This window comes from Hyaena hyaena, unplaced genomic scaffold (genome assembly GCF_003009895.1).
Source record: "Hyaena hyaena isolate Hyena2069 unplaced genomic scaffold, ASM300989v1 scaffold_670, whole genome shotgun sequence".
NCBI classification, from domain to species: domain Eukaryota; kingdom Metazoa; phylum Chordata; class Mammalia; order Carnivora; family Hyaenidae; genus Hyaena; species Hyaena hyaena.
In genome coordinates this window covers 943,929-962,546 of record NW_024081306.1, presented here as the reverse complement: position 1 = coordinate 962,546, position 18,618 = coordinate 943,929, and the positions used below count along the sequence as shown (strand labels likewise).

General features: G+C 47.9%; 1 protein-coding gene across 1 annotated transcript in view; it reads left to right on the top strand.

Moving 5' to 3' along the window:
• The window catches only part of OTUD7A (OTU deubiquitinase 7A), a gene marked incomplete at its 5' end in the record, with an annotated part of 94,504 nt that extends 76,623 nt beyond the window's left edge, over positions 1-17,881 (top strand). Inside the window, 3 exons of the mRNA XM_039217186.1 lie at positions 13,508-13,622; positions 13,804-13,888; positions 16,127-17,881. Of these exons, the coding sequence (XP_039073117.1) occupies positions 13,508-13,622; positions 13,804-13,888; positions 16,127-17,566 (1,640 nt within the window). The remainder of the gene's footprint in view (positions 1-13,507; positions 13,623-13,803; positions 13,889-16,126) is intronic.
• Between the last annotated feature and the right edge of the window lie 737 nt (positions 17,882-18,618).

Sequence of the window (18,618 nt, the reverse complement as noted above, 5' to 3'; positions counted from 1 at the left end):
GGAGGGAATGCTTTGCTTCTTGAAAGACATTAATGCCATCTGTTTATTTTTTTTTTTTTTGTAATCAATATATAAAGTAATTATCTAGATCATTTTTTCCTCATTAAGTGCAAACAGCTTGAGAGCTTCTGGAGCATATCCAGGGGCCATACACAATTCAGGGAGCTCTGCCCTGTTTCTTCAGGCCTCCCACTCAGACTACACTATGCCAGTGTAAACAAGGACATGGGCAGCAATGCTCATGCAGCCATTAGTCAGCTCTAGACAGCCAAGACCAATGTTTACAGATGATCACACCAGAGTCTGCTGTTCATTTACTGCAAACAGAGACTGGGTACACCCCAAAATCTGATATTTGCAGAAAAAGTTTTTGTGAAGATCAGCTTAAAACTTTATCTCTTGCCACTTAGAAACAATATACTGTGCTTATAAAAATGAGTCATTTGGGGATTTGGTGAAGCCAAACAGAATAGCCCCACACAACCAGTCATAAAAGCAGTTTTTAATCAGTATTTGATGCACAGCTCATAGTTAAATTTAGTGTCAATCTATATTTCTACCAAATAGTGCATAATATTTCCTTTCCAGTTTATCAGACAACAAACCATGCTTTTTCTTACAGGATTGATTTATAATAGACAGCACCCATCTCTTATTAAGTAGAAATTTCTCTTCACATGTTATGAATACTAAGTATTCCATTTAAATGAGTTTTATAATACAGTTTTGTAAATATAGTAATCTAAAATAAAGTGATTTTGACTCAAAGTCACTTTATCATATTCCAGTCAAACTGGCCCATCTGTATACCTGTCTCAATACAATAATGGAGAAAACATATAACAACCCGCCTTTTATAGGATATTATAAGGATCAAACAAGTTTATAGTAACAAGAAGGCTTTGGAAACCCAAAGGTGCCTAAGAAATGCAAATTGCCCTCATTGTCTTTGCAATGAGCTTCCCTTCTCTGCAGCTGCTCTCTAAATATGCAGATTGCCACTGAAAGATAAACCTAGGGTATTGAGGGAAGAGCACAACTTTGCCTTCCTGTGGTCTGCAGCCAGCCGCACTGGACGGTGTGCCATGTTCCTCTGCTGTTCCTTCAAGAGCCCAGAGCCCAAGCCCCAAGGAGGAAACCCCTGTCTACAAAGGCCCCTTGCTATAGAGAAAGAAGAGGAACTGGCATGGGGGGCATCCAGAATTTTAGCTCAGACCCCTGCACTCCAGGGCCTGTCGTCTTTGTCATTGGTTCTTGATCCACAAGCCCCTCAAAGAGCCACCAGGTAGCCAGGATCTGTGAGAAGGAGTTCAAGGCTATGGAGCTCTGTCCTTGGCCTATAGAAGCACATGGATTCAGAAAGCAGAGTCTTGCTGATTAAATGCAGAGTGTGCATATGCACTTATCCACTAGACAGCTGCCTATTGGTTTCTGTGCCATCCCAAGGACCATCAGCTCTGTAGCCTGAAGCTCAGTTCCAAAAGGATACCAGCTACAGTCAACTGTGTGCAAGAAACTGGCTGAGGGCCTTTTCACTAGTAATCCTGAGGGCCTAGAGAGACAAGAAGCAGGAATGTGCCTTGATGCTAGCTGCCTCCTGATGAACCCTATCCTGTCCCCTTATGAGCTCTAGAGCAGGCCAGACACCTGGCTACTCTCTTATGCCTTCCATGGATAGGAAGAACAGTCCCCTAGGAGCATACCAGCCACCATGTCCCCCCTATTCCTGAATCCACTACAGCCCCCATCTGCATATCATGTGCAGGTCTCTCCATCAGGCTGTACTAGGCTCTTTGTGGGCCTATAGGGCACTGATGTGTGGTACTGGGGCATGTAGTGCTAGGACCCAGGTCCCCACCAAACCCTCTCAGAAGAAGGGGGAGAGGTAAAGCATGGGGCACCCGTCCTCTCCTTCTGGACATGGGGAGCAAGCTTCTTGGTCAGCCAGCATGACAGCCTGGTTCTGCTCTCTGAGAAGACTCTGACGGCCACGTCTGGTGCATGTACCAAGGACACTCACTGAGGGCTCATACCATCATCACCATCCACTCTGGGTGTGAGTTCAGGAGCCCAGGGGTTGAGCTTCCTTGGCTTGAGCATTTCTTTGGCAGTACAATTCCCTGAATTCCAGTCTGTATTTTTTTTTTTCCAGTTTTATCTGACTCCCTTCAGACTGCTATAACAAAGTACCATAGACTGAGTGGCTTAAACAAGAGAAATTTATCTCACACAGTTCTTTTTTTTTTTTTTTTTTTTTTTATTCCTAGGAGAGAGAGAGAGAGCGCGTGAGCAGGGGAGGGTCAGAGAGAGAGGGAGATACAGACTCTGAAACAGGCTCCAGGCTCTGAGCTGGCAGTCAGCACAGAGCCCGATGTGGGGCTCGAACCCACGAACCGCGAGATCATGACCTAAGCGAAAGTCGGACGCTTAACCGACTAAGCCACCCAGGCGCCCCTCTCTCACAGTTTTAGATTCCAAGATCAAGGTGCTAGCAGATCCTATGTCAGGTGAGGAACCTCTTCCTGCAGATGCCTGCCTTCTCTTCTACTCACATGGCAGAGAGATAGACAGAAAGCAGACTCTCTTGCATCTCTTCTTATGAAGGCACTGATCCCAGTTATGAGGGCTCTACCGTCATGACCCAATCACCTCCCAAAGCCCCCATCTGCAAATATCATCATATTAGGAGTTAGGTTCCAACATGTGAGTTTAGAAGGAAACATTCAGTCTATAGCAAGTTTATTGCATAGACTACTAACCAATCCAAAGATCATATCTACATATAAACTTCAAGCTGGAGATTTTGTGTCTGCCACTTGTGGACTGGGTATTCTGCCTACCTCCATTTTTAGGGAGCTGGTGTCTGCCTTGAGGGCAGGATACCACCCATCTGACATGGCCCCTTTTATCCCTAATGGGAGTTGTAAGAACAGACCCAGGGCCTGTGGGTAGAGGCCAGGCCATATCTCCCACTCATCCTCTACTCTCCAACACATGACCTTCAGCCCAAGCTCATCTTATAACTCATGACCAGAAAGCAACCAGCAATAGCCAGCACATACAATCATTGTATGTTGATTGGCAGGGGTCTGTGTCCACAGAAACAATGGGTGAACTGTTTGTCTGTACATCTGGGACCTGCATCACTAATCAGTGGGTTTCTCACTCCCTGTGTCCCTCCTTCCTCCACAGTGCCACATTGTAGGAACCAAATTCCATCTCAGGAGGATTGGGGCCGCAAGTAAGAGAAAACACTCATATTGACACAAAGAATGAAGAGGTTTATAGTCACATGTCATGAGAAATCTGATGACCAGAAGTTGGTTGATTTAGAAACTGACATTCATCAAAGACCTAGGCCCTTTTTGTCTGTCCACTCACCTTGGCCTGTTGCCTTTTGTCCCATAATTGTCCTTTATCATTTTATCAGATGATGGTTGTAGCTCCAAGCATCATATCCTCACACAAAACATGGAGAGATCAGAAAAGACCCTGACCCTCCTTTTAACCAGGAATATTCCAACTGACTTCCTCTTACATCTCATTGAGCAGATTTTGTTCCAGGCTTTGTCTCAGAAGTCATAGAAAATGAGTCAACTGTGAATGCCTTAGAGCCATCCTGACCCTTCCTGGAAGTGTCAGGAGGTGGGGTCTGCTAGTAAGGACAAAGGGTGGGCAGCCAGTGGTGACTGCTGCACCTCCCCATGGCCTTCAAAAATTTCTACCTCTCCCAAGACATTTTTGAGAGTCCTCTAGCAAGATACCTCTTAGATGGAAGATTTATCACACTTTGCTTTCCACTTTGCCTTTTCCCAAACCTTACCTCCCATAAACTATCTCCTTTGACTTTCACAAAACCCTGAAGTTTAGTGAAAGTGGGACAAAGGTCATCCCTAGTCCTACTCCCTCTTTTGACCCACCCAATAGGGCTGTGGCGTGAACTGAAGTCCTGGGCTCCTTTCTGCTACAATTTACGGGTTTTTACACTGGGATTGGTAGATGGGCTTCAGAGACCCAGGTGAAACCATTTGCAAAATTGTGAATATGCGTATCAGATAGAATCACTCAGTAAGTAGAAAAGTCAATCTATATTTAACACACATATATATAAACTTATATATATAAGCTTATATGTATGTATATATTATTTGTATGTATATATATTTATTATATATCATATATAATTTGTATAATACATTTATAAATATATGTATATATATTATTTATATTTATAATGTTGCATATATACCTAAACCATTTTAACTGAAAACACAAATGTACCTTTATTCTTCAGTTGCATGCTCAGGGGTGAAGGACAGGGACTTTGAAATCCAGTGGCCTGAGTTAAAATCCTGGCTTGGTAACTATCTGGATTACAGGACAAGACACCTAGCATCTCTGAGCCTCCATTTCCTCTTCTGTGAGGTGACCCCACAGATCACTGGGATCATATGAGTCAACTCCATGTATAAAGTGTGCAGTAAGCACTAGACACCTTTTTGTTACTGTCTTTCTAGTGTAGTTTGTTTTTGCAGGAATCATACCTCTAACATACCTACTATCAGTTCCACTTTGAACTTCTTTCAAATGGAGCAAAGCACATACCAAGTGTAAACTCTCCTGGGCTTTTACAGTGATTATTTCCAGTCTTTCTTGGCCATGTCTTTCACACAGTGGTGTACTGGGGTGGGTCAGTGGGAGCACCCAGTTCCAGGTTAGACAGTAAGGGGGAGCATTGTCTAGACGGAATGTTAAAACAACAATAAAACCAACTCAAAGTTAGTCATGTCCTGCAATTTTAAATTAGTGATAAAAACTCTCCTCACTGGGGCAGGCTGTTTGTACTGCTCCACCTTTGGTCTACCAGTGCCTCATCCTTACACCTCGTTCAGCTTGCCTTGCAAGGAATCCATTTGACTTTCATAGGAAGCACAACTTACCTTCATGGATACTCAATATGCTAAGTACCTGAACTGTATGCCAGCAGCATTGTGGCCAGGCTAGACTGGTGGGAGTAAGCAAAGCATAGTGTGCTCCCAGTGACCTAGCACCATCGACCACGGGCCTGAACAGGCAACCCCAGGGGCAGCCTGCTCCCCAGGATTAGAGTCCTCAATGGTACCACATACAACCAGAGGAAATATACAGCTTCTGGTAACCTGAGGTCCAGGAAGAGGAAAATGTTCTTCTGGGGACATTTTTCTAGGGAAAAGTTCTGTGGGAAAGAAACCTTTGCCCAATCAGAAACGAGTGAGTAGTTTGGAGCCTGAGGCCATGGGTTGCTCATCTTCCAGGAACTAGCCACTTACCTTGTGTAGTCAGAGGTAAAAAGACTGCCATTGCTTTGCACATCAAGGTTTCATGAAGCAAATCGTAATGAAGTGGGTCTGATTTATCCCAGAGATACAAGGATGCAGGGTCCCTGCCCCCACCAGGGACTCTACATCAGGCTAACCAGAGGCTGTTCTCAGACACTGAAGACGGAGCCACTGCTGTGGGAGAAGATGGGAACGGGGAGAGAAAGGGGAAAACAAAGATTGCTTTTTGGAGCGTCTTTGTTCTTCACCAGCCAGATGCTGAACATCCTGAAGCCGGAGATCATGTCTTAGTCATCTGTCTCCAGCATGAATGCACCCTGGAGACATTTAATAAATGTTGAATGAAAAAATGAATGAATGAGATTAGATGTTCCCAATATACTAACTTTAGGTGATTCAGAGAAAGCCAGTGTAACAGAGAAAGAAAGAAAAAAAAAAAAAAACTGTGCATTCCGGAGTAAGGCAGATCTACGTTTAAATCACAACTTTAACTTTGGCTTGGGCAAGTTATTTATGTACTAGAGCCTTCATTGCCTCGTCTGGTAAATTGGAACAGGAATCCTTTAACTGATGCAAGAATTGTAAGTAATGAATATAGAGCTTCTAACATAGTGCCTGGTATTGACAGAGGGTTAAACACATATATCAATGGCATAGAATAGAGAACCCAGAAATAACCCCAAACAAATATGCTCCTCTGATTTTTGACAAAAGAATAAAATCTTTTTTTTTTGGAGGATGGAGAGTCCTTTCCACAAGTGGTGATAAAGGAATTGGACATCCATAGGCAAAAATATGAATGTGAACCTAAATCTTAATAATATAAAAATTAACTCAAAATTAATCACAGAATAAATAAAATGCACTATTATAAAAATTTTCAAAGAGAATATGGGGACGGAGAGGCAGGCAAAAAGCTCTCTGATACAAAAGCATGATCCAAAAAAAGTAAAACTGTATTAATTAGACCTCTGTTCTGCAAAAAAACCCCAAAACATTTAAACAAAACAACTGTTAAGAAAATGAAGGGGCACCTGGTTAGCTGAGTCGGTTGAGCATCCGACTTTGGCTCAGGTTCATGATCTCACAGTTTGTGGGTTCAAGCCCCACATCTGGCTCTGTGGTAATAGCTCAGAGCCTAGAGCCTGCTTCGGATTCTGTGCCTCCCTCTCTCTCTGACCCTTCCCCATTCACACTCTGTCTTTCTCTCAAAAATAAAAACATTTAATAAAAAATTTTTTAACGAAAATGAAAAGACAAGCTATAGATGGGGGATAATATTTTAAAACTACTTATCAACAAAAGATTTGTATCTAAAATATGCAATTAATAGTTAAAAAAACAACATTTAAAAAAATCCAAATTTAAAAAAATGGGAAAAAGTCATGAACAGAAATTTCACCAAAAAGGATACACAGATGTCAAATAACAACATTGAAAGATGTTCAACACTGGAATCACAATGAGGTATCACTGCACACCTATCAGAATGACTAAAATTTCCGAAAGTGATAATACCAAAAACACTGGATGTGGATCAACCACATCTCTCTTGCGTTACTGGTAGGGATGTAAAACTCTGTAAAAACAAACAAACAAACAAACAAAAACAAAAAACCCAACAGTTTGGCAGTTTCTCATAAGACTAAACATCACTTACCATATGACCCAGAAATTATACTCCTAGGTATTTATCCCAAAGAAATAAAAATTTGTGTCCACACAAAAGTGTATACCTGAAGGTTTGTAGTAGCTTTGTTAATAGCCCAAAACTGGAAACAACCCAAATGTCTTTCCTGGATTAACAAACTATGGTACATACATACTGTGGAATCTGATCAGCAGTACAAAGGAATAAAAATGATACATGCAATTACTTGGGTGGTGGATCTCAAAGGAATTATGCTAAATGAAAAAAGTCAATCCCAAAAGATTACATACTATATGAGTCCTGTTACATAGCATCCTTGAAATGTCCAAACTATAGAAGATGGAGAACAGATTAGTGGTTGTGGATCTCCAGAGAAACGGAACAAGTAGGGTGTGTGTGTGTGTGTGTATGTATGTGTGTGTGAAGAGATTTTATTTTAGGAATTGGTTCACACAATTCTGGAGGCCAAGAAGTCTCACCATCTGCCTGCCATCTGCAAGCTGGAGAACCAGGAAAGCCAGTGGTATAATTCAGTCTGATTCCAAAGGCCCGGGAAGTAAGGGCCAATAGCATAAATTCCCATTCAAGTCTGAAAGCCCAAGAAGTAGTAGCATCAATGTCAGAGGACAAGAGTAGCTGGATATCCCAGCTCAGGAAAAGAGAGCAAATTTTTCCTTTCTCTACCTTTTTGTTCTATCTGAGTCTTGAATAGATTGGATGATACCTGTTCACATTGCTGAGGATGATCCTCTTTTCTCATTCTACCAATTCAAATGCTCATCTCTAGAAATAAATATGTTTTACTCGAGATCTGGGCATCCCTTAGCCCAATCAAATTGCCATGTACAATCATCCATCACAGTGGTGGACAGGGATTAGGGATGAAGTATTAGGAATGAAGTATTGAAAGGAAGAAGGTGTGTTTATAAAAGAGGAGCACAAGGGACCCTTGTAGTGATACAGCTATTCAGTATCTTGATTGGAGGGATTACCCAGTCTACACATATAATAAAATTGCATAGAACCAAACACACACACACACACACAGATGAATGCATGGAAACCTCGTATAACCTTAATACACTCTGTGGAGTGTACCAAGGTCTATATCCTGACTGTGATATTGTACTCCAGTTATGCGTGATGTTAGCACTGGGAGGCACCTGGGAAATGGATAGACGGGATCTCTCTGCATTATTTCTTACAACTGCACTTAAATCTACAATCATCTAACAATGAAAAGTTCAGTATTCTAAAATGTCTTAGAATATGATGAACACGTATTGACTAGCTGGAATATTAATAGCTTAAGATCATTTAAAAGCCTAGTCTACCATTTATCCTAACTTCTTAAAATATAGACTTGGATAATCTGTTGTTTTTTACGTATCTTTTCTAAGAACTAGCTTTTGATTTCATTGATTTATCTATTATTTTTCTGTTTTTAGTTTCATCAATTTCTGTTCTAATCTTTATTGTTTCCCTCCTCCTACCTGAGTTTAATTTGCTATTGTCTTAGTTTCTTAAAACAGAAATTTAGATTACAAATTTGGAACTTTTCTTCTTATTCAATAAAAGCATTTTAGTACCATAAATTTTCCCCCAAGCACTGATTAGCTACATCACACAAATCTTGATATGTTGTAATTCCATTTCATTGTCTTCAAACTATTTTTTTAATTTCCCTTAAGACTTCCTCTTTGACTCATGGATTATTTAGAAGCATGTTTTTAAATTTCCAAATAGTTGGGGATTTTCCAAATATTTTCTGTTATAGGTTTAATAGTTTTATTTAGTAATGGTCTGAGAAAAGCTTTTTATGATTTCTGTACTTTTAAATTTGCTAAGGTTGGCTAAGAATGTGTTCTATCTTGGTGAATATTTCCTGTACCCTTGAAAATAATGTGTTCTGCTCTGGTTGCATCCTATAAATGTCAATTCATTCAAGTTCTCTGATGATGTTCGGGTCTTCTGCAGCCTTGCTGATATTCTCTCTACTTGTTCTGTCAGTTAGGAAGAGAGAAATAATGAAGCCTCCAAGATTCATAATGGATCTGTTTCTCCTTTCATTTTTGTTAGTATTTGCTTTTAGAACTCTGAAACTCTGTCATTAGGAGCATGCACATATGTGGGATTCTGATGTTTTCTTGGACAACTGACCCGTATATCATTGTTTAATGTTTCTCTTTATCTTTGGTAACAGTCCTGGTTCTGGAGCCCACTTCCTCTGACGTTATCAATTTCTTCTCTCTGCTGGAGAGAAATTAACCATTAAGTCTTGCATGGTATCCACCTTTTTTTTTTTTTATTAGAGTATTCAGTTTAATCAGTTATTCTAAATTCCATGTCACAGTTTCAATACCTGTGTCATATCTAACTCTTATTCTATCAAATGCTTGATAGTGTCAAATGTTGAGAGGGGAAAGGTTCTTACCTTTTCCTATGCTAGCAGTTTGTGGTGAAAGCCAGACATACTGAGCAAGACAATAAAGACTGGGGCACATCACTTTGATTCTTGGAATTAAGTGTGCCTTTCCTTTTGCTAGGTCTTTAGCATGGGGTTTGGATCAGTCTAGTCAGGACTTGAGGTAGGTTTGGTTTCACTGCTGCTCTGGTTACCTTAACGTACTTAGCCTTCAAATTTTACTGGTGATATCTTGTGTTTTGCCATAAGGCTTTTCTCACTGTCTGCTGCACCCTTTCTCTCCTCAAAGTCTTGGCCCTCTTCTAGCTCTAAACTGCTGTTACTTAAGGCTTGTTAGCCTGGGTATGGAAGTGGACCAGGAAGGGTGATGTTTTTGTTATTCTAATTAAGCTTCTGCCTTAGGCAGGCATTGTCCTGGATCTTGGAAGGAGGATTATTTCCGCCAGATGTACTTCTGGGCTCAGTACATATTCCTGCCCCCCCAACCCCGCCCAGGGAACAAGAGCGTTTTTTTTTCTTATCTCCTCCTCCCACCCCAAGTTTTACTGGCGAAAGACCCCAGTCCCTAAGGCCAACAGTGTTGCCCGACCCTCACAATTTAAGTTTTGTTCTATAGTATAGATAGGAGAGAAACGTCTGTGAAGGATGCTTTCTCAGAATTCTTGCCAGTCTTTTAGTGAGCACCAGGTTGAGTCCTATGGAGAGAGGTCTACAAGTACATTTGAATTTCCCTCATATCTGTAGCCTCTAGGGTCCTAAATATTCTTTCGCTAGGCTACATTCTTCCTTTACTAGTTTGTTAATAATTTTAGCTGAATTCTTTTTACCATAGTCCAGCTGAGTCGGCCCCAATGAAAGTTGTGTCTGTTTCTCCTTGTATGTACCCATCTGTCCTCAGGTTTGGAGTTAGCTAGTTGCCGTGTGACTTCTGCTCACTGATGAGTTAAAGGGAAGTTGTAAATATGCAATTTGTCTGGCTTGTTATTGTTGTAATGATATCCCAGAAACAGAACCCAGAAGTCTGAATTCGTTTTGGAAGATAAGTACTAAAAACACATCAAGGCTGGTTTGAGATGCTGTCTCTATGTTTCCAGGTTAAAAGACAGATCCTTTTCTTTAATTTTTTTTTTTGAGAGAGAGGGATAGAGACAGCATGAGCAGGGGAGGGTCAGAGAGAGAGAGGGATTTTTTTTTTTTTTTTTTGAGAGAGAGGGATAGAGACAGCATGAGCAGGGGAGGGTCAGAGAGAGAGAGGGATTTTTTTTTTTTTTTTTTGAGAGAGAGGGATAGAGACAGCATGAGCAGGGGAGGGTCAGAGAGAGAGGGAGTCACAGAATCCAAAGACAGGCTCCAGGCTCTAAGCTGTCAGCACAGAGCCCAACGCAGGGCTCGAACCCACAAACCGTGAGATCATGACTTGAACTGAAGTTGGACGTTTAACCAACTGAGCCACACAGGCGCCCCAAGACAGACCCTTTTCAAAGAAAAAAGAAGTTTCCTGACTTTTTTTGAAAAGCACTTGCTGTTCCTGACATTGCCACCAGAGGGCAAGCTACCACATCACTACATACCTCACTGGGTGAGGCCAGGTTTCAAATTGGGAAAAGTGAATGAGTAAAATGCTTTAGATGCATCTAAAGCAGCTAATGTTTGTGGGGAGGGCCTGTTCTCAAGGCCCTCCTGGCTTGTGCAGCCATGAGTAGGGCTCTCGGTCCCAGCAGCCCTGGCCCTCACACTGCTGTACCCTTTGCAGAGAATATGCCTTTTGTTAGCCCTGGCAAAGAAGATGCCTTTTCTTGCAAGCAGACATGTCCCTAGTACCTTTCTGAGTACTTACCTAGGCCCCTCCACACTAAGATTCATGCTGAGAGGCTGCCAAGACCCTGCTAGGTGATCAGGTTCTAGCACCTTCAGGCGACTCCAACCTTCTGCTCAGCAGGGGGCAGCCCATGGAGTCAGTTCCAGTCCAGCCATTAAGGGTAAAAATTCCAGGAGCCCTGTGGTAGGAGTGGAGGCTGAAGGGCATGTGGTTCTGTACTGCTTTTGCTGGCTTATCTGAAAGAAACCAAAATCATAGTGAGAGAAGTGTGGTTCTGATGCAAATAAGGTCTAAAACAGGTGTTCCAGATTGGCAGGTGGGGAGTCAGGAGCTCACCCCTGCCATCTTGTAGCACCACCAGTTTCAGCATACAGAAGGATGGGGGGGGTGTGGGGGGGGGAGAAGGCCGCCCACACCTAACCATATTGCCCAGCACTTCCCACATTGTTTCTGCTCTCATGCCATGGGTACAACTCAGCACCTGTTCCCTCCTAAGTGCTAAGGGCTGGAAATTGTAGCCATGGCTGGGCAGATGTCTCTCAACTGCACTCCTCCCCTGGGAAGGGAGTGGACAGCCAGTCCCACGTTGTACCCACAGTAACAGCTTCAAACAGATTATCATTCTGGAGCAATATTTTCCATATTTGTATGATTTTAAGAACCACAGAAGATGCCTATTTAAAATATAGTCCTTGGGTCTTTTTTACTGGACACTCTGATTTGGCCATCTGCATGGGGACCAGTGGAATCAGTGCCTTTACCAAGCAAGCACCCCAGGGAGGTTCCCTGCCCCAGCAAGTGTCTACAGAGGGATCCACTACCACCCCCACCCCTGCCAGTGGATCGGAAGCCAGGCCAACTCTATCTCTGCTTTTATGTTGAGTCATGGAACTGTGGGGCAGGCTCTGCAGCCCTCCCTGAGTGTGACTGCCCTGTAGCTGAACCCTGGGAGGGGCACCTTGTGTGTCATGGCCATGTCAAGGCAGAACCCAGTGGCTTGTAGTTTGGGCAGACCAAGCCACCCTTGACCAACCAAACCAGAACACAATACTGCCGGTCTCCAGCCACTTTAAACAGAACCCCATCACCCTTCCACCCATTTCCCCCAGCAAAGCTGTGTTTGCTTTATATGGGGGTGGAGGATTATTTGTGCTCATATTTTCTCTATAGCAACACTGGAGGGCAGCAGTGAATCAATGTTTGCAATTTTTTTATTAGAAAGTCAACTATTAATGGTATTCAGTCATAGATTTTATTTACTTATTTGCCTTTTTGTTTTTGCAAAAGAACGCCTTTTGCAAAAGAACATGGCACCCTTGGCATGAATCATGGGAAATGACACCAGGCTCACGCGAGGGCAGGGGGTGGGGGTAGGGGAGGCAGGGTATGGCCAAGCAGCAAGGAGGAGGAGGTAGGGTAAACCCAGGGAAGGAGCAAGCTGTTCTCACTGGGCACTGGGTACCACAGCAGCTCAAAAGCTTCTAACAGATCCAGGCAAACCTGTGAACACCCCCACTCCACCCCAGCCATTCTGAGATGGGCCAAGACTTCCCCAGCTGGGTGTTTCACTCCAGAGTGTTTGTGATGAATGGATCCCTGGGGGAGGGCCAGTCTCTCCTCGCTGCAGTTTCCACCTACAAGCCTACACCTTACTTCCTCAGAAGGCTCCCTGACCCGCCCTAGAAAGGCTTGCCTTAGCTCCCCTCAGTCTGCTGTTTACTCTCCAGAGTATTTAACCACCAACTGACATTAGGAAATTGTTAGCTGTGAGATCCCTGTGGGCAGGAGCCATGAGGTCCTTGGGTCCCCCCACCCCCATCCACTCCCAGAACTGACATAGATTTAATTGAATGAGTTCAGGAATGAACAGATTGGCCAGCAGCCCTTGCTTGTCTAATTTGCACACTGTGAGGTGACCAAGAGCTCTGCTTGGGTCCTTCCTCAGAAATAACAGAAGTAGTAATAGCTTTTATTGTCTGCTGCCCAACCGGGGTACCTGCCTTCTGACAGACCTCAGTCGTCAGCAGAGTCCAGGTGAGGTCTCCAACCGCTCTTCAGGGTCCACAATAAGCACGAAGTATTTTAAACTATCAGTAGTGGTTTTGACACCTGCGGTCTTAACGCTCCTGCTGGCACAGAAGGCGCAGTGAGTCTCCATTCGGTTTCCTTAATTAAGGAGACACCTGGTCTTGGAACTCCCTTTCCTGGCTTCCTGGGGGTTGCTGGGGCCTGGAGCCTCCTCTGCCCGCCCGAGGGAGAGCCACCTGGCACCGCGTCTCTCTTTTCTGTTCCAGCCGTGATCCCCCTGACGGATTCGGAGCACAAGCTGCTGCCTCTGCACTTTGCAGTGGACCCCGGGAAGGACTGGGAGTGGGGCAAAGACGACAACGATAACGCCCGGCTGGCCCAGTGAGCCCCTCCCCTGTGCCCCTCCCCCAACGCCCTAGAGGGCCGGCTGTCGCCGGTTTCCCGGCGAGGGCCGGGCCGCCCTTGCTCCTCCTGGGACAGCTGGCGTGCCTGCGGGCGGGGTGCGTGCGGGCGAGCGCGGGCCGGCTGGGGCGCATTTCACTCGGTGTTTTTCTTTCGCCAGCCTGATCCTGTCGCTAGAAGCCAAGCTGAACCTTCTGCACAGCTACATGAACGTGACGTGGATCCGGATCCCCTCCGAGACCCGGGTGAGCCTGGCCTGCTGGCTGGGTCCTGGCCTCGCCTGCGCCCACCCGGCCGCCCCCAGCCTCGCTGGGCCCCACTCCGGCCCTAGCGAGAAGCGCCTAGGGTTTACCTGATGCGTGTGTGCACGCGTGTTTGCGTGCCAGTACGTAGGCGAGTGCTTCGGCTCCGGGATGTTTGGTTTTGTATGTGTGCTGTGGTTTCGTAGTTGCGTTTTGGTTTGGTCCTTTTATTTTCTCCAGGAGCAAAGGAATAAACACACCCACTCAGAAAACAAACCGTAGGCAAGTTACAACACAAAACTGTCTCTGCCGACATCGGAACACTATGTGCTGCGGCGGAGCGGAATTAATTATAAACTGTGTGTGGGTCCTTGGAAAAGCCAGGGAACCGAGAGCGCAGTTCCTCAGCGCCCGCTCCTTCTGTCCTCTGGGAGAGCAGTGGGAAAAGGAGCTGCCCGCCCCCACGCGGCCTCCTCCCCCAGGGAGGGTCTGTTCCGTCCCCCTTCCAGATGCTAAGCAGGATTCACTCTAAGTGATTGATGTTTTTGTCATCTCAGTAGGGAGTTCTCAAGGAAAGGAATTTGTAAAAGGAGAGCGCGTGCGCTTACAAATCGGTCCTCCTCAGACATCAATATACTTGGCTATGAAGTGGGGTTATTAAGTTACAATATTAAAGGAAAGAAGTAGGGTGGTGCCTGACAGAGTGAATAGCCATGACAGGTCAGGCACTGCTCAGGATGTTTTCATACATCAGCCTTTATCTGTGTGTCATCATCATAGGGCTTCCGGAGGCAAGTACTGATGCCCCATTTTATGGAGAACACAAGGGACAGTTGGTGGCAGTCTGGCTCCAAAGTCCTGCCTCTTAACCTCTACAATGACCTGTCAACTGCCTGGATTATACCAGTGTTGCCGTGGGTGTTCTTTCCCAGCACACACATATGGTGTGAAGGCAGCAGCTCTAGATCTAGAATCAGAAGGCTCTTGGGCTGGGAGACAGCTCTGCACTGCAATGAGGACTCCCTGCCAAGCCATGGTGGCCCCTGTGTCAGATGCAGGCCCTGGCAAGGACCCTTGCTTACTGGGCTCCTAGGAGTGGGCACTCTCAGCAATAGGCACACCTCCCTTTCCTGGGGCAAACCCCAGAGCTTCTGCCCTTTTGTGTCGTCGACAAACCCTGTTGAGACCTCTAGCTCCTTCCGGACCCAGGACAGAGTGGGTACAGGAAGGAATTTCAGAATATAAAGTGGGGAAAGCTGGTTCCTGCTTGCTTCTGGGTGACCTGATTGCAGGCAGTCTCTTGGACCATTCTCTTGGACCTGCTTGGGGAGGAAGGGGACAGAAGTAAAATGAGGGAACAATCCGGCCTTCTCCCAGGCCCCTCCCCCGGACGCCAGGAAAAGCCCATTCAGGGGTGGTACCAGTTCCTGCCACAGAGCTGCTAGTATGAGGTCCCCAGTCTTCAGAATTCTCTCTGTCAGAATTCTCTCTCTTCACTCAAGGTGGACCCTCCACAAGGTCCTCTGCATGCATTCATCACCTTTCTCAGGCTCCCCACCTACCCCACAGTCCTGACCAGGTGCCCATAACCACCTTGCCTTCCTGATAGAGGGCCGTGCCCAGAGATGCTCCCTCCTCACACCCTAGACCTTTTCTGGGAATGGTAGCGTTTCTCCTGCTAAGCCCAGGTCGTTTCAGAATCCTCAGTTTAGTACACCACATTAACAATCTGAGAAAGGAACCGCTAGAGTAAAGCAATTGGTCATCACCCGAACTGCTAAGGGGGTATTTACTCTAAGGTGAGGACAAGGTGTCTGTCCCCCGCTTGGAATGAACAGGTGAGACATCTTTGTAGAGAAACACCTACCGGTGCAGATGAAGTGTCATCCTTACCAGAAGGCCTCTAGCTCTTCAGAGACCGACCTAGACCTGGGTCTGGTCATAGACCAGCCTCGTCAGGGCTAGAAGGGCAGCGTCTGGGCATGGTTAATTCTAAAATGTGCAAAGGCCCTGGGGCTCAAAGCCAGGTGGGCATCTGCACCTTGCCCAAACTCCCCGCTTCGGAGTTCCAGGTTACCAGCAACTTGAGCTCACCAAAAAGTCTTCCTGGATTGAGGCAGTGAGGTCCCAGGGCCCCAACGTAGCAGCTTGAGGGCTGGGGTGGTCTGCCTTTGTCGATCCCACTTTGGGATGGCTCATCTCTAACCTTATTCCTTTCTCGACCTCCCCCTCCCCCCACAGGCTCCTCTGGCACAGCCGGAATCCCCAACAGCCTCTGTGGGAGAGGACGTGCAGTCCCTGGCCGACTCCCTGGACTCGGATCGGGACTCAGTGTGCAGCAATTCCAACAGCAATAATGGCAAGAATGGCAAAGACAAAGAGAAGGAGAAGCAACGCAAGGAGAAGGACAAGACCCGCGCGGACTCCGTGGCCAACAAGCTGGGCAGCTTCAGCAAGACACTGGGCATCAAGCTGAAGAAAAACATGGGAGGCCTGGGCGGCCTTGTGCACGGCAAGATGGGCCGCGCTAACTCCGCCAACGGCAAGAATGGCGACGTCCCCGAGCGTAGCAAGGACAAGAAGACCAAGTCGCGCAAGGGCAGCAAGGAGGAGTCGGGTGCGTCGGCAAGCACGTCGCCGTCGGAGAAGACCACGCCATCGCCCACGGACAAGGCGGCCGGGGCGTCGCCGGCCGAGAAGGGCGGCGGGCAGCGGGGCGACGCGTGGAAGTACAGCACGGACGTGAAGCTGAGCCTCAACATCCTGCGCGCCGCCATGCAAGGCGAACGCAAGTTCATCTTCGCCGGCCTGCTGCTCACCAGCCACCGGCACCAGTTCCACGAGGAGATGATAGGCTACTACCTGACCAGCGCGCAGGAGCGCTTCAGTGCCGAGCAGGAGCAGCGACGCCGCGACGCCGCCGCCGCCGCCGCCGCCGCCACGGCCAAGAGGCCGCCGCGCAGGCCGGAGACCGAGGGCGCGCCAGGCCCCGAGCGCGCCTCGCCGGGCACGCCGGCCGGGCCGCCCACGCAGCTGGTGCTCAAGCTCAAGGAGCGCCCGAGTCCCGGGCCAGCGACGGGCACGCGGGCAGCGCGAGCGGCGGCTGGCGGCGCGGCCTCCCCGGGGCCCGGCGGCGGCGGCGGCGCGCGGCGCGCGGGCGCCAGCGGACCGCTTCCTGGCCGCAGCCCCCCGGCGCCGGCGCGCCAGAGCGTCATCCACGTGCAGTCGGCGGGCGCGCGGGACGACGCGTGCGCGCCAGCCGTGGGCGCGCTGCGGCCGTGCGCCACGTACCCGCAGCAGAACCGCTCGCTGTCGTCGCAGAGCTATAGTCCGGCGCGCGCCGCCGCCTTGCGCACCGTCAACACGGTCGAGTCGCTGGCGCGCGCCGTGCCCGGCGCCCTGCCCGGCGCGGCAGGGGCGGCCGGCACCGCCGAGCACAAGTCGCAGACCTACACCAACGGCTTCGGCGCCGCGCGCGACGGTCTGGAGTTCGCCGACGCCGACGCGCCGGCCGCCCGCTCGAACGGTGAGTGCGGCCGCGGCGGCCCGGGGCTGGCGCAGCGGCGCTGCCAGCGCGAGAACTGCGCGTTCTACGGGCGCGCCGAGACCGAGCACTACTGCTCCTACTGCTACCGCGAGGAGCTGCGGCGGCGGCGCGAGGCGCGCGGGGCCCGGCCCTGAGTGCGGCGCGCGCACCGCCAGCTTTTACCATAAAGGATTTCTTTTCCATTCTGTCGGTGTCTTTTTTACATGCCCTGGTCAACCGGAAGGCCGGCGACTCCTCTGTCAGTGCTGTGTACGTGTTTGGTCAAACGTTCCTAATGGTGCCTGAACCTACACTGACGCCACTCAGGTAGTAGACGGATAGGAAACAAGTCATACTGTTGGAAGTGGGTGTGCTAGCTAGCATCTGCCTCGTACCTGTGGAAACTCAATAGCCATTGCAAGAGTATTTTTGTTCCTCAATAAGAGAAATAAAGAAATTTGCAGCCCTTTGTTTTTAGAAGGGAGTGTTTTACATTTTTTTTTTTTTTTTGCTTTTTTTCTTTTCCTACCCCCACCCCCCACGCCAGCGACTGACCTCTTCCGTGTAGCGGTCACACGTGTGCGGTCGGTACCACCCAGGGTCGAGAAGCAGACACGCAGCCCAGAACTGGGGCGGCGGCTGTGCTGCGGGCTCACACCTGCTTCCCCTCCAGAGTCGTCGGAGGACAGGAGGCAGGGTGCCACCCCGCTGATGCGCTCCGGTCGTCACGGTGGCCCTTTAGGAATACATGGCTCCATCTCATAAGCAAAACCTCCTACCACCCATCCCCGACCCCCGGCCCAATATTCACACTGCCATCAAAGCCGCAGGCGTCCTGGGATGGGCACCGGACAACCTACCTCGCAGGGCGTGATGAGGGGTAGCGATGGCCCCGGTGCCGGGCACCTCAGGTGACAGGAGCTTTCCAAAGACACCTTGGTTCCCAAAAGCAAGGGTTCTGAAACCACTATTTGGAATTGCCCATGTATGAGCAAAGATGACAGCCTGCTCACATTTCTCCTTTGAAGACACTTCCACAGTGAACTATCGCCGGAGGGCCCTTAGGAGGTGATGGTAGGTGTCCCCAGGAGAGAGGCAGGCGAGGGACTGACCCTTTGGTCACTGTGTAAAGCGTCCCCCTCCCCCCGCCCGCAGGAGGCTGCTTTGAAACCTGGCCTGTGCCTCTTTCCAAAGGGAAGAGGCCGAG